Here is a 15,956-nt window from a genome sequence, read left to right on the forward strand (position 1 = left end):
TTGTGTGTGTGTGTGTGAGTACGTGTGATGGTCCTAGTGGCCCACAAATATACTATACTAAACGACTATAATACTCTACACCACTATACTATACTACTTTTAAATATTATACTATACTATAAAACCCTACTATACTACTATACTATACTACTTTTAAATATTATACTATACTATAAAACCCTACTATACTACTATACTATACTACTTTTAAATATTATACTATACTATAAAACCCTACTATACTACTATACTATACTACTTTTAAATATTATACTATACTATAAAACCCTACTATACTACTATACTATACTACTTTTAAATATTATACTATACTATAAAACCATACTATACTACTATACTATACTACTTTTAAATATTATACTATACTATAAAACCCTACTATACTACTATACTATACTACTTTTAAATATTATACTATACTATAAAACCATACTATACTACTATACTATACTACTTTTAAATATTATACTATACTATAAAACCATACTATACTACTATACTATACTACTTTTAAATATTATACTATACTATAAAACCATACTATACTACTATACTATACTACTTTTAAATATTATACTATACTATAAAACCCTACTATACTACTATACTATACTACTTTTAAATATTATACTATACTATAAAACCATACTATACTACTATACTATACTACTTTTAAATATTATACTATACTATAAAACCCTACTATACTACTATACTATACTACTTTTAAATATTATACTATACTATAAAACCATACTATACTACTATACTATACTACTTTTAAATATTATACTATACTATAAAACCATACTATACTACTATACTATACTACTTTTAAATATTATACTATACTATAAAACCCTACTATACTACTATACTATACTACTTTTAAATATTATACTATACTATAAAACCATACTATACTACTATACTATACTACTTTTAAATATTATACTATACTATAAAACCATACTATACTACTATACTATACTACTTTTAAATATTATACTATACTATAAAACCATACTATACTACTATACTATACTACTTTTAAATATTATACTATACTATAAAACCATACTATACTACTTTACTATACTTCACCACTACACTATATTATTATTATATATTATACTATACTAAACTGCTATACCACTATACTATATTATACTATATTATACTAGTATTATATATATTATACTATACTAAACTGCTATACCACTATACTATACTATACTATATTATACTGGGATTATATATATTATACTATACTAAACTGCTATACCACTATACTATACTATACTATATTATACTGGGATTATATATATTATACTATACTAAACTGCTATACCACTATACTATACTATACTATATTATACTAGTATTATATATATTATACTATACTAAACTGCTATACCACTATACTATACTATACTATATTATACTGGGATTATATATATTATACTATACTAAACTGCTATACCACTATACTATACTATACTATATTATACTGGGATTATATATATTATACTATACTAAACTGCTATACCACTATACTATACTATACTATATTATACTGGGATTATATATATTATACTATACTAAACTGCTATACCACTATACTATACTATACTATATTATACTGGGATTATATATATTATACTATACTAAACTGCTATACCACTATACTATACTATACTATATTATACTGGGATTATATATATTATACTATACTAAACTGCTATACCACTATACTATACTATACTATATTATACTGGGATTATATATATTATACTATACTAAACTGCTATACCACTATACTATACTATACTATATTATACTGGGATTATATATATTATACTATACTAAACTGCTATACCACTATACTATACTATACTATATTATACTGGGATTATATATATTATACTATACTAAACTGCTATACCACTATACTATACTATACTATATTATACTGGGATTATATATATTATACTATACTAAACTGCTATACCACTATACTATACTATACTATATTATACTGGGATTATATATATTATACTATACTAAACTGCTATACCACTATACTATACTATACTATATTATACTGGGATTATATATATTACACTATACTAAACTGCTATACCACTATACTATACTATACTATATTATACTGGGATTATATATATTATACTATACAATAAAACCATACTATACTACTATACTATACTTCACCACTATACTATATTATTATTATATATTATACTATACTAAACTGCTATACCACTATACTATACTATACTATATTATACTGGGATTATATATATTATACTATACTAAACTGCTATACCACTATACTATACTATACTATATTATACTGGGATTATATATATTATACTATACTAAACTGCTATACCACTATACTATACTATACTATATTATACTGGGATTATATATATTATACTATACTAAACTGCTATACCACTATACTGTACTATACTATATTATACTGGTATTATATATATTATACTATACTAAACTGCTATACCACTATACTATACTATATTATACTGGGATTATATATATTATACTATACTAAACTGCTATACCACTATACTATACTATACTATATTATACTGGGATTATATATATTATACTATACTAAACTGCTATACCACTATACTGTACTATACTATATTATACTGGGATTATATATATTATACTATACTAAACTGCTATACCACTATACTATACTATACTATATTATACTGGGATTATATATATTATACTATACTAAACTGCTATACCACTATACTATACTATACTATATTATACTGGGATTATATATATTATACTATACTAAACTGCTATACCACTATACTATACTATACTATATTATACTGGTATTATATATATTATACTATACTAAACTGCTATACCACTATACTATACTATACTATATTCTACTGGTATTATATATATTATACTATACTAAACTGCTATACCACTATACTGTACTATACTATATTATACTGGGATTATATATATTATACTATACTAAACTGCTATACCACTATACTATACTGTACTATATTATACTGGGATTATATATATTATACTATACTAAACTGCTATACCACTATACTATACTGTACTATATTATACTGGGATTATATATATTATACTATACTAAACTGCTATACCACTATACTATACTGTACTATATTATACTGGGATTATATATATTATACTATACTAAACTGCTATACCACTATACTGTACTATACTATATTATACTGGGATTATATATATTATACTATACTAAACTGCTATACCACTATACTGTACTATACTATATTATACTGGGATTATATATATTATACTATACTAAACTGCTATACCACTATACTATACTATACTATACTATATTATACTAGTATTATATATATTACACTATACAATAAAAGTATAGTATGGTACTATAATACCAAACAATAATACCATACTGTACTACCACACTATATTACTGTGATATACCACTATACTATACTATACTTTACTATACAAAGCAATACTCCACTATATTATACTATACTATAATATACTACAATACTATATTGTAATACTATAATACACTATACTACTATAGTGCACTATACTATACACTATTCTATACTACTTTGCTATATTTGCTATATTATACTACTATACTATATTATACTACAATACTATATTATACTCTACTACTATACTATATATACTATTTTACTATATTATACTACTTTACTATATTATACTACTGTATACTACATTATACTCTACTGCTATAATATACTACTATACTATATTATAATACTATACTATACTACTTTACTAAATTATACTCCGATACTACATTATACTCTACTGCTATAATATACTACTATACTATATTATAATACTATACTATACTAATTTACTAAATTATACTCCGATACTACATTATACTCTACTGCTATAATATACTACTATACTATATTATAATACTATACTATACTACTTTACTATATTATACTCTGATACTACATTATACTCTACTGCTATAATATACTACTATACTATATTATACTACTTTACTTTATTATACTACTTTACTATATTATACCACTTTACTATATTATACTACTATACTATATTATAATACTACACTATACTACTTTACTAAATTATACTCCGATATAGTATACTATATTACTATATTATACTACTATACTATATTATAATACTATACTATAGTATACTACTTTACTATATTATACTACTTTACCATATACTACTACTACTACTACTATATTATACTAATATACTATATAATACTCTACTATACAATATATACTCACTGTCCTTTCCGTAACTCCCATAGTCCAATATAGCAGCCACTATAACATCTGGTTAACCATATCCCATCCTCCCATGCCCCCCCCATCCTCCTTCCTCCTCCTTCCCTCCCTCCCACAACCACTATAACATCTGGTTAACCATATCCCTCCCTCCCTCCCTCCCTCCCTCCCTCCCTCCCTCCCACAGCCACTATAACATCTGGTTAACCATATCCCTTCCTCCCATGCCCCCTCCCCCTCCTCCTCCTTCCTCCTCCTTCCCTCCCTCCCACAGTCACTATAACAGCTGGTTAAACATATCCCTCCCTCCCTCCCTCCCATCCCCCCCTCTCTTTCTCGCTCCCTCCCCCCCTCCCTCACTCCCTCCCTCCCTCCCCCCTCCCTCCCTCCCTCCCCCCCTCCCCCACTTCCTCCCTCCCTCCCTCCCTCCCTCCCCCCCCCTCCCTCACTCCCTCCCTCCCTCCCTCCTCCCTCCCTCACTCCCTCCCCCCCTCCCTCCCTCCCTCCCCCTCCCTCCCTCCCTCCCTCCCTCCCTCCCGCCCGCCCTCCCTCCCTCCCTCCCTCCCTCCCTCCCTCCCTCCCTCCCTCCCTCCCTCCCTCCCTCCCCCCCTCCCTCCCTCCCTCCCTCCCTCCCTGCCTCCCTCCCTCCCTCCCTCCCTCCCTCCCATCCCCCCTCTCTGTCTCTCCCTCCCCCCCTCCCTCCCTCCCTCCCCCCCTCCCCCACTTCCTCCCTCCCTCCCTCCCTCCCCCCCTCCCTCCCTCCCTCCCCCCCCTCCCTCACTCCCTCCCTCCTCCCTCCCTCACTCCCTCCCCCCCTCCCTCCCTCCCTCCCTCCCTCCCTCCCTCCCTCCCTCCCTCCCTCCCTCCCGCCCTCCCTCCCTCCCTCCCTCCCTCCCTCCCTCCCTCCCTCCCTCCCTCCCTCACTCCCTCCCTCCCTCCCTCCTCCCTCCCTCACTCCCTCCCCCCCTCCCCCTCCCTCCCGCCCTCCCTCCCTCCCTCCCTCCCTCCCTCCCTCCCTCCCTCCCTCCCCCCCTCCCTCCCTCCCTCCCTCCCTCCCTACTCACACTCTGTCTGTGCCGTAGCTCCTGTAGTCCACGGCAGCGGAGACGGCCACTATAACAGCAGGAACCCCGTACCCAGCCAGGTAGAAGTACTTGGTTCTGGAGTGCTCTGATTCAAACACCTCCACTAGCATGATGTACAGCTGAACCCCCTCTAGGAACATCCAGGTAAACGCAGACAGGAAGAAGAAATGGAGCAGGGCCGCGAAGACGGCACACGCAATCTGGAGGAGAGGAGAGATGTAGGGGTTAGACGGGAGACTACTAGAGAACACAGGAGGAGAGATGTAGGGGTTAGATGGGAGACTACTAGAGAAAACAGGAGGAGAGGAGAGATGTAGGGGTTAGACGGGAGACTACTAGAGAACACAGGAGGAGAGGAGAGATGTAGGGGTTAGATGGGAGACTACTAGAGAACACAGGAGGAGAGGAGAGATGTAGGGGTTAGACGGGAGACTACTAGAGAACGCAGGAGGAGAGATGTAGGGGTTAGACGGGAGACTACTAGAGAACACAGGAGGAGAGATGTAGGGGTTAGACGGGAGACTACTAGAGAACACAGGAGGAGAGGAGAGATGTAGGAGTTAGACGGGAGACTACTAGAGAACACAGGAGGAGAGATGTAGGGGTTAGACGGGAGACTACTAGAGAACACAGGAGGAGGGGAGAGATGTAGGGGTTAGATGGGAGACTACTAGAGAACACAGGAGGAGAGATGTAGGGGTTAGATGGGAGACTACTAGATAACGCAGGAGGAGAGGAGAGATGTAGGGGTTAGACGGGAGACTACTAGAGAACACAGGAGGAGAGGAGAGATGTAGGGGTTAGACGGGAGACTACTAGAGAATGCAGGAGGAGGGGAGAGATGTAGGGGTTAGATGGGAGACTACTAGAGAACACAGGAGGAGAGATGTAGGGGTTAGATGGGAGACTACTAGAGAACACAGGAGGAGAGATGTAGGGGTTAGACGGGAGACTACTAGAGAACACAGGAGGAGAGGAGAGATGTAGGGGTTAGACGGGAGACTACTAGAGAACACAGGAGGAGAGATGTAGGGGTTAGATGGGAGACTACTAGAGAACGCAGGAGGAGAGATGTAGGGGTTAGATGGGAGACTACTAGAGAACACAGGAGGAGAGGAGAGATGTAGGGGTTAGAAGCGAGACTACTAGAGAACACAGGAGGAGAGGAGAGATGTAGGGGTTAGACGGGAGACTACTAGAGAACGCAGGAGGAGGGGAGAGATGTAGGGGTTAGATGGGAGACTACTAGAGAACACATGAGGAGAGATGTAGGGGTTAGATGGGAGACTACTAGATAACGCAGGAGGAGAGGAGAGATGTAGGGGTTAGACGGGAGACTAATAGAGAACACAGGAGGAGAGATGTAGGGGTTAGACGGGAGACTACTAGAGAACACAGGAGGAGAGGAGAGATGTAGGGGTTAGACGGGAGACTACTAGAGAACGCAGGAGGAGAGGAGAGATGTAGGGGTTAGATGGGAGACTACTAGATAACGCAGGAGGAGAGGAGAGATGTAGGGGTTAGACGGGAGACTAATAGAAAACACAGGAGGAGAGATGTAGGGGTTAGACGGGAGACTACTAGAGAACACAGGAGGAGAGGAGAGATGTAGGGGTTAGACGGGAGACTACTAGAGAACACAGGAGGAGAGATGTAGGGGTTAGATGGGAGACTACTAGAGAACGCAGGAGGAGAGATGTAGGGGTTAGATGGGAGACTACTAGAGAACACAGGAGGAGAGGAGAGATGTAGGGGTTAGAAGCGAGACTACTAGAGAACACAGGAGGAGAGGAGAGATGTAGGGGTTAGACGGGAGACTACTAGAGAACGCAGGAGGAGAGGAGAGATGTAGGGGTTAGATGGGAGACTACTAGAGAACACATGAGGAGAGATGTAGGGGTTAGATGGGAGACTACTAGATAACGCAGGAGGAGAGGAGAGATGTAGGGGTTAGACGGGAGACTAATAGAGAACACAGGAGGAGAGATGTAGGGGTTAGACGGGAGACTACTAGAGAACACAGGAGGAGAGGAGAGATGTAGGGGTTAGACGGGAGACTACTAGAGAACACAGGAGGAGAGGAGAGATGTAGGGGTTAGACGGGAGACTACTAGAGAACACAGGAGGAGAGATGTAGGGGTTAGATGGGAGACTACTAGAGAACACAGGAGGAGAGGAGAGATGTAGGGGTTAGACGGGAGACTACTAGAGAACACAGGAGGAGAGATGTAGGGGTTAGACGGGAGACTACTAGAGAACACAGGAGGAGAGATGTAGGGGTTAGATGGGAGACTACTAGAGAACACAGGAGGAGAGATGTAGGGGTTAGATGGGAGACTACTAGAGAACACAGGAGGAGAGGAGAGATGTAGGGGTTAGATGGGAGACTACTAGAGAACACAGGAGGAGATGAGAGAGATGTAGGGGTTAGACGGGAGACTACTAGAGAACGCAGGAGGAGAGATGTAGGGGTTAGACGGGAGACTACTAGATAACGCAGGAGGATAGGAGAGATGTAGGGGTTAGACGGGAGACTACTAGAGAACACAGGAGGAGAGATGTAGGGGTTAGACGGGAGACTACTAGAGAACACAGGAGGAGAGGAGAGATGTAGGGGTTAGACGGGAGACTACTAGAGAAAACAGGAGGAGAGGAGAGATGTAGGGGTTAGACGGGAGACTACTAGAGAACGCAGGAGGAGGGGAGAGATGTAGGGGTTAGATGGGAGACTACTAGAGAACACAGGAGGAGAGATGTAGGGGTTAGACGGGAGACTACTAGAGAACGCAGGAGGAGGGGAGAGATGTAGGGGTTAGATGGGAGACTACTAGAGAACACAGGAGGAGAGATGTAGGGGTTAGATGGGAGACTACTAGAGAACACAGGAGGAGAGGAGAGATGTAGGAGTTAGACGGGAGACTACTAGAGAACACAGGAGGAGAGATGTAGGGGTTAGACGGGAGACTACTAGAGAACACAGGAGGAGGGGAGAGATGTAGGGGTTAGATGGGAGACTACTAGAGAACACAGGAGGAGAGATGTAGGGGTTAGATGGGAGACTACTAGATAACGCAGGAGGAGAGGAGAGATGTAGGGGTTAGACGGGAGACTACTAGAGAACACAGGAGGAGAGGAGAGATGTAGGGGTTAGACGGGAGACTACTAGAGAATGCAGGAGGAGGGGAGAGATGTAGGGGTTAGATGAGAGACTACTAGAGAACACAGGAGGAGAGATGTAGGGGTTAGATGGGAGACTACTAGATAACGCAGGAGGAGAGGAGAGATGTAGGGGTTAGACGGGAGACTACTAGAAAACACAGGAGGAGAGATGTAGGGGTTAGACGGGAGACTACTAGAGAACACAGGAGGAGAGGAGAGATGTAGGGGTTAGACGGGAGACTACTAGAGAACACAGGAGGAGAGATGTAGGGGTTAGATGGGAGACTACTAGAGAACGCAGGAGGAGAGATGTAGGGGTTAGATGGGAGACTACTAGAGAACACAGGAGGAGAGGAGAGATGTAGGGGTTAGAAGCGAGACTACTAGAGAACACAGGAGGAGAGGAGAGATGTAGGGGTTAGACGGGAGACTACTAGAGAACGCAGGAGGAGAGGAGAGATGTAGGGGTTAGATGGGAGACTACTAGAGAACACATGAGGAGAGATTTAGGGGTTAGATGGGAGACTACTAGATAACGCAGGAGGAGAGGAGAGATGTAGGGGTTAGACGGGAGACTAATAGAGAACACAGGAGGAGAGATGTAGGGGTTAGACGGGAGACTACTAGAGAACACAGGAGGAGAGGAGAGATGTAGGGGTTAGACGGGAGACTACTAGAGAACACAGGAGGAGAGGAGAGATGTAGGGGTTAGACGGGAGACTACTAGAGAACACAGGAGGAGAGATGTAGGGGTTAGATGGGAGACTACTAGAGAACACAGGAGGAGAGGAGAGATGTAGGGGTTAGACGGGAGACTACTAGAGAACACAGGAGGAGAGATGTAGGGGTTAGACGGGAGACTACTAGAGAACACAGGAGGAGAGATGTAGGGGTTAGATGGGAGACTACTAGAGAACACAGGAGGAGAGATGTAGGGGTTAGATGGGAGACTACTAGAGAACACAGGAGGAGAGGAGAGATGTAGGGGTTAGATGGGAGACTACTAGAGAACACAGGAGGAGATGAGAGAGATGTAGGGGTTAGACGGGAGACTACTAGAGAACGCAGGAGGAGGGGAGAGATGTAGGGGTTAGATGGGAGACTACTAGAGAACACAGGAGGAGAGATGTAGGGGTTAGACGGGAGACTACTAGATAACGCAGGAGGATAGGAGAGATGTAGGGGTTAGACGGGAGACTACTAGAGAACACAGGAGGAGAGATGTAGGGGTTAGACGGGAGACTACTAGAGAACACAGGAGGAGAGGAGAGATGTAGGGGTTAGACGGGAGACTACTAGAGAAAACAGGAGGAGAGGAGAGATGTAGGGGTTAGACGGGAGACTACTAGAGAACACAGGAGGAGAGGAGAGATGTAGGGGTTAGATGGGAGACTACTAGAGAACACAGGAGGAGAGGAGAGATGTAGGGGTTAGACGGGAGACTACTAGAGAACACAGGAGGAGATGAGAGAGATGTAGGGGTTAGACGGGAGACTACTAGAGAACGCAGGAGGAGAGATGTAGGGGTTAGACGGGAGACTACTAGATAACGCAGGAGGATAGGAGAGATGTAGGGGTTAGACGGGAGACTACTAGAGAACACAGGAGGAGAGATGTAGGGGTTAGACGGGAGACTACTAGAGAACACAGGAGGAGAGGAGAGATGTAGGGGTTAGACGGGAGACTACTAGAGAAAACAGGAGGAGAGGAGAGATGTAGGGGTTAGACGGGAGACTACTAGAGAACGCAGGAGGAGGGGAGAGATGTAGGGGTTAGATGGGAGACTACTAGAGAACACAGGAGGAGAGATGTAGGGGTTAGACGGGAGACTACTAGAGAACGCAGGAGGAGGGGAGAGATGTAGGGGTTAGATGGGAGACTACTAGAGAACACAGGAGGAGAGATGTAGGGGTTAGATGGGAGACTACTAGAGAACACAGGAGGAGAGGAGAGATGTAGGAGTTAGACGGGAGACTACTAGAGAACACAGGAGGAGAGATGTAGGGGTTAGACGGGAGACTACTAGAGAACACAGGAGGAGGGGAGAGATGTAGGGGTTAGATGGGAGACTACTAGAGAACACAGGAGGAGAGATGTAGGGGTTAGATGGGAGACTACTAGATAACGCAGGAGGAGAGGAGAGATGTAGGGGTTAGACGGGAGACTACTAGAGAACACAGGAGGAGAGGAGAGATGTAGGGGTTAGACGGGAGACTACTAGAGAATGCAGGAGGAGGGGAGAGATGTAGGGGTTAGATGAGAGACTACTAGAGAACACAGGAGGAGAGATGTAGGGGTTAGATGGGAGACTACTAGATAACGCAGGAGGAGAGGAGAGATGTAGGGGTTAGACGGGAGACTACTAGAAAACACAGGAGGAGAGATGTAGGGGTTAGACGGGAGACTACTAGAGAACACAGGAGGAGAGGAGAGATGTAGGGGTTAGACGGGAGACTACTAGAGAACACAGGAGGAGAGATGTAGGGGTTAGATGGGAGACTACTAGAGAACGCAGGAGGAGAGATGTAGGGGTTAGATGGGAGACTACTAGAGAACACAGGAGGAGAGGAGAGATGTAGGGGTTAGAAGCGAGACTACTAGAGAACACAGGAGGAGAGGAGAGATGTAGGGGTTAGACGGGAGACTACTAGAGAACGCAGGAGGAGAGGAGAGATGTAGGGGTTAGATGGGAGACTACTAGAGAACACATGAGGAGAGATTTAGGGGTTAGATGGGAGACTACTAGATAACGCAGGAGGAGAGGAGAGATGTAGGGGTTAGACGGGAGACTAATAGAGAACACAGGAGGAGAGATGTAGGGGTTAGACGGGAGACTACTAGAGAACACAGGAGGAGAGGAGAGATGTAGGGGTTAGACGGGAGACTACTAGAGAACACAGGAGGAGAGGAGAGATGTAGGGGTTAGACGGGAGACTACTAGAGAACACAGGAGGAGAGATGTAGGGGTTAGATGGGAGACTACTAGAGAACACAGGAGGAGAGGAGAGATGTAGGGGTTAGACGGGAGACTACTAGAGAACACAGGAGGAGAGATGTAGGGGTTAGACGGGAGACTACTAGAGAACACAGGAGGAGAGATGTAGGGGTTAGATGGGAGACTACTAGAGAACACAGGAGGAGAGATGTAGGGGTTAGATGGGAGACTACTAGAGAACACAGGAGGAGAGGAGAGATGTAGGGGTTAGATGGGAGACTACTAGAGAACACAGGAGGAGATGAGAGAGATGTAGGGGTTAGACGGGAGACTACTAGAGAACGCAGGAGGAGGGGAGAGATGTAGGGGTTAGATGGGAGACTACTAGAGAACACAGGAGGAGAGATGTAGGGGTTAGACGGGAGACTACTAGATAACGCAGGAGGATAGGAGAGATGTAGGGGTTAGACGGGAGACTACTAGAGAACACAGGAGGAGAGATGTAGGGGTTAGACGGGAGACTACTAGAGAACACAGGAGGAGAGGAGAGATGTAGGGGTTAGACGGGAGACTACTAGAGAAAACAGGAGGAGAGGAGAGATGTAGGGGTTAGACGGGAGACTACTAGAGAACACAGGAGGAGAGGAGAGATGTAGGGGTTAGATGGGAGACTACTAGAGAACACAGGAGGAGAGGAGAGATGTAGGGGTTAGACGGGAGACTACTAGAGAACGCAGGAGGAGGGGAGAGATGTAGGGGTTAGATGGGAGACTACTAGAGAACACAGGAGGAGAGATGTAGGGGTTAGATGGGAGACTACTAGAGAACACAGGAGGAGAGATGTAGGGGTTAGATGGGAGACTACTAGAGAACACAGGAAGAGAGGAGAGATGTAGGGGTTAGATGGGAGACTACTAGAGAACACAGGAGGAGATGAGAGAGATGTAGGGGTTAGATGTGAGACTACTAGAGAACACAGGAGGAGAGGAGAGATGTAGGGGTTAGATGGGAGACTACTAGAGAACACAGGAGGAGAGGAGAGATGTAGGGGTTAGATGGGAGGAGAAACACAGGAGGAGAGATGTAGGGGTTAGATGGGAGACTACTAGAGAACACAGGAGGAGAGGAGAGAGATGTAGGGGTTAGATGTGAGACTACTAGAGAACACAGGAGGAGAGGAGAGATGTAGGGGTTAGATGGGAGACTACTAAAGAACACAGGAGGAGAGGAGAGATGTAGGGGTTAGATGGGAGACTACTAGAGAACACATGAGGAGATGAGAGATGTAGGGGTTAGATGGGAGACTACTAGAGAACACATGAGGAGATGAGAGATGTAGGGGTTAGATGGGAGACTACTAGAGAACACAGGAGGAGAGGAGAGAGATGTAGGGGTTAGATGTGAGACTACTAGAGAACACAGGAGGAGAGGAGAGATGTAGGGGTTAGATGGGAGACTACTAAAGAACACAGGAGGAGAGGAGAGATGTAGGGGTTAGATGGGAGACTACTAGAGAACACATGAGGAGATGAGAGATGTAGGGGTTAGATGGGAGACTACTAGAGAACACATGAGGAGATGAGAGATGTAGGGGTTAGATGGGAGACTACCAGAGAGCACTGGAGGAGATGAGAGAGAGAGAGAGAGAGAGAGAGAGAGAGGGAGAGAGAGAGAGAGAGAGGAGAGAGAGGTTTAAAACCAGAGAGAGAGAAAGAGACAGACAGACAGACAAACAGAGAGAGAGAGAGAGAGACAGACAGACAGAAAGAGAGAGAGAGAGACAGAAAGACAGAAAGAGAGACAGACAGACAGAAAGAGAGACCGAATGAGAGACAGACAGAGAGAGAAAGAGACAGACAAACAGAAAGAGAGAGAGACAGACAGAGAGACAGACAGACAGACAGAGAGACAGACAGACAGAGAGAGAGGTTTAAAACCAGAGAGAGAGACAGACAGACAGACAGACAGAAAGAGAGACAGAAAGAGAGACAGAAAGACAGACAGACAGACAGAGAGACAGAGAGACAGACAGACAGACAGACAGACAGACAGACAGACAGACAGACAGACAGACAGACAGACAGAGAGAGAGACAGACAGACAGACAGACAGACAGACAGACAGAAAGAGAGAGAGACAGAAAGCGAGAGAGAGAGAGACAGACAGACAGACAGACAGAAAGAGAGAGAGACAGACAGACAGACAGACAGACAGACAGACAGACAGACAGACAGACAGACAGACAGACAGACAGACAGACAGAAAGAGAGAGAGACAGACAGACAGAAAGCGAGAGAGAGAGACAGACTACATAAAAAGAGATAGTGAAGTGTGTCTTTAATCTTCCATCATGTCTCTGCTGTTGAGAGACGATGTCACATCAGGCAGGTAATAACTAAGTCACCATGTTGGATTCAGAACCTGTTGCGTGAGTTCCAAATGGCACCCGATTCCCTAAAAAGTGCACTACTACCGTATTCGATCTGGTCTAATGTAGTGCACTATGTAGGGATTGGGGTGTCATTTGGTAAGCAGTGTTGTGATTTCCCCCTGGTGTTAACAGCTGACACCAGCCTCCAGCTGAGAGACACTAGCAACGCTGTTAATGGGAGAGTCAACACAGTCACCCATAACTAACACAGGACTGGAGTCACACACACACATACGCACACACACACACACAGGCACGCACGCACACACACACACACACACACACACACACACTCCCTTAATGAGGTAAGTACCATCACAGAGGAGGTGTCTAGTAGAAGTCTGATGAAGTCGACTAGGACAGGTGATAAGGAATGGAAGAGAGAGAGAGGGGAGAGAGAGGGGAGAGAGACAAAGAAAGAGAGACAGAAAGAGAGAGGGAGAGAGAGAGAGAGGGGTGAGTAAGAGGGGAGAGAGAGAGAGGGGAGAGAGAGGGGAGAGAGACAAAGAAAGAGAGACAGACAAAGAGAGACAGAAAGAAAGAGGGAGAGAGAGAGGGGTGAGTAAGAGGGGAGAGAGAGAGAGGGGGGGGAGAAAGAGGGGAGAGAGAGAGAGAGAGTGGGGAGAGAGAGAGAGGGGAGAGAGACAAAGAAAGAGAGACAAAGAAAGAGAGACAGAAAGACAGAGGGAGAGAGAGAGGGGTGAGTAAGAAGGGAGAGGGAGAGAGAGAGAGAGAGAGAGAGAGAGAGAGAGGGGGGAGAGAAAGAGGGGAGAGAGAGAGAGAGAGGGGAGAGAGACAAAGAAAGAGAGACAGAAAGAGAGAGAGAGAAATAGGAAGAGAAACAGGAGAAGAAAATGGAACAAGAGAAAGTGAGAGAGAAATAGAAGACAGATAATATAAACGCACCGCTTGGTCTTCACAATACACACCACATCCTCCTCCTCCTCCATCCTCCTCCACCCTCCCCCTCCTCCATCCTCCTCCTCCCTCTTTACCCCTGCTCCATCCTCTTCCCCCCTTCCTACCACCTACTTCACCCCCCCTCCTCCCCCCTCGTCCCCCCTCCCTCCTCCACTCACCGGTTGGTCAGCTCTGTTGATGCCCACTAAGAACAGTGACTCTGCTATGAAGAGGCTGATACACAGGTTCTTGTGGATGGTGTTCCTGTCTGACTGTAGTCCTCTGAAGAAGCAGAATGTAAAGATGCAGATGAGGAGACAGACCAGCGACAGCAGGATACCAACCCATGTTATCACATCCAGCAGAAGGTCCTGCATGGAGTCTGTTTTCTGGAGAGGAGAGAGAGGGGGAGAGGAGAGAGACAGAGAGAGACAGAGAGAGAGAGAGAGAGGAGAGAGAGAGAGGAGAGAGAGAGGGAGAGAGAGAGAGAGGAGAGAGAGAGAGAGAGAGAGAGAGAGAGGGAGAGAGAGAGAGAGCGAGAGAGGGGGAGAGGAGAGAGACAGAGGAGAGAGGAGAGAGGGAGAGGAGAGAGGAGAGAGGGAGAGGAGAGAGAGGAGAGAGGGAGAGGAGAGAGAGGAGAGGGGAGAGAGGGAGAGAGAGAGAGGGAGAGGAGAGAGGGGGAGAGAGAGAGAGAGAGAGAGAGAGAGAGAGAGAGAGAGAGAGAGAGAGAGAGAGAGGAGAGAGAGGGAGGGAGGGAGGGAGGGAGGGAGGGAGGGAGGGAGGGAGGGAGGGAGGGAGGGGGAGAGTAGAGCAAATTCAGTTAGGTAAGATACAGAATAAATCCTATCAAATAAGATTTAATGGCAAAAAATATTATTGAATCAAAACCAAAAACCCAGATAATTTTTTTATAATCAAACCGAAACCGAACCGACCTCAAAAAGTATTAATCGCTACTTTTACCTTTGTATGATGTCGGCACTGTATACACACACACACACGCACGCACACACACACGCACGCACGCACACACACACACACACACACAC

General features: G+C 43.8%; 1 protein-coding gene across 1 annotated transcript in view; it reads right to left on the reverse strand.

Moving 5' to 3' along the window:
- LOC118947552 (adhesion G protein-coupled receptor L3-like) overlaps positions 1-15,296 on the reverse strand; it is a gene marked incomplete at its 5' end in the record, with an annotated part of 51,746 nt that extends 36,450 nt beyond the window's left edge. Inside the window, 2 exon segments of the mRNA XM_036972436.1 lie at positions 5,462-5,682; positions 15,087-15,296. Coding sequence (XP_036828331.1) covers positions 5,462-5,682; positions 15,087-15,296 — 431 coding nt within the window.
- Between the last annotated feature and the right edge of the window lie 660 nt (positions 15,297-15,956).

The sequence above is a fragment of the Oncorhynchus mykiss genome, unplaced genomic scaffold (assembly GCF_013265735.2).
Source record: "Oncorhynchus mykiss isolate Arlee unplaced genomic scaffold, USDA_OmykA_1.1 un_scaffold_161, whole genome shotgun sequence".
Taxonomy (NCBI): domain Eukaryota; kingdom Metazoa; phylum Chordata; class Actinopteri; order Salmoniformes; family Salmonidae; genus Oncorhynchus; species Oncorhynchus mykiss.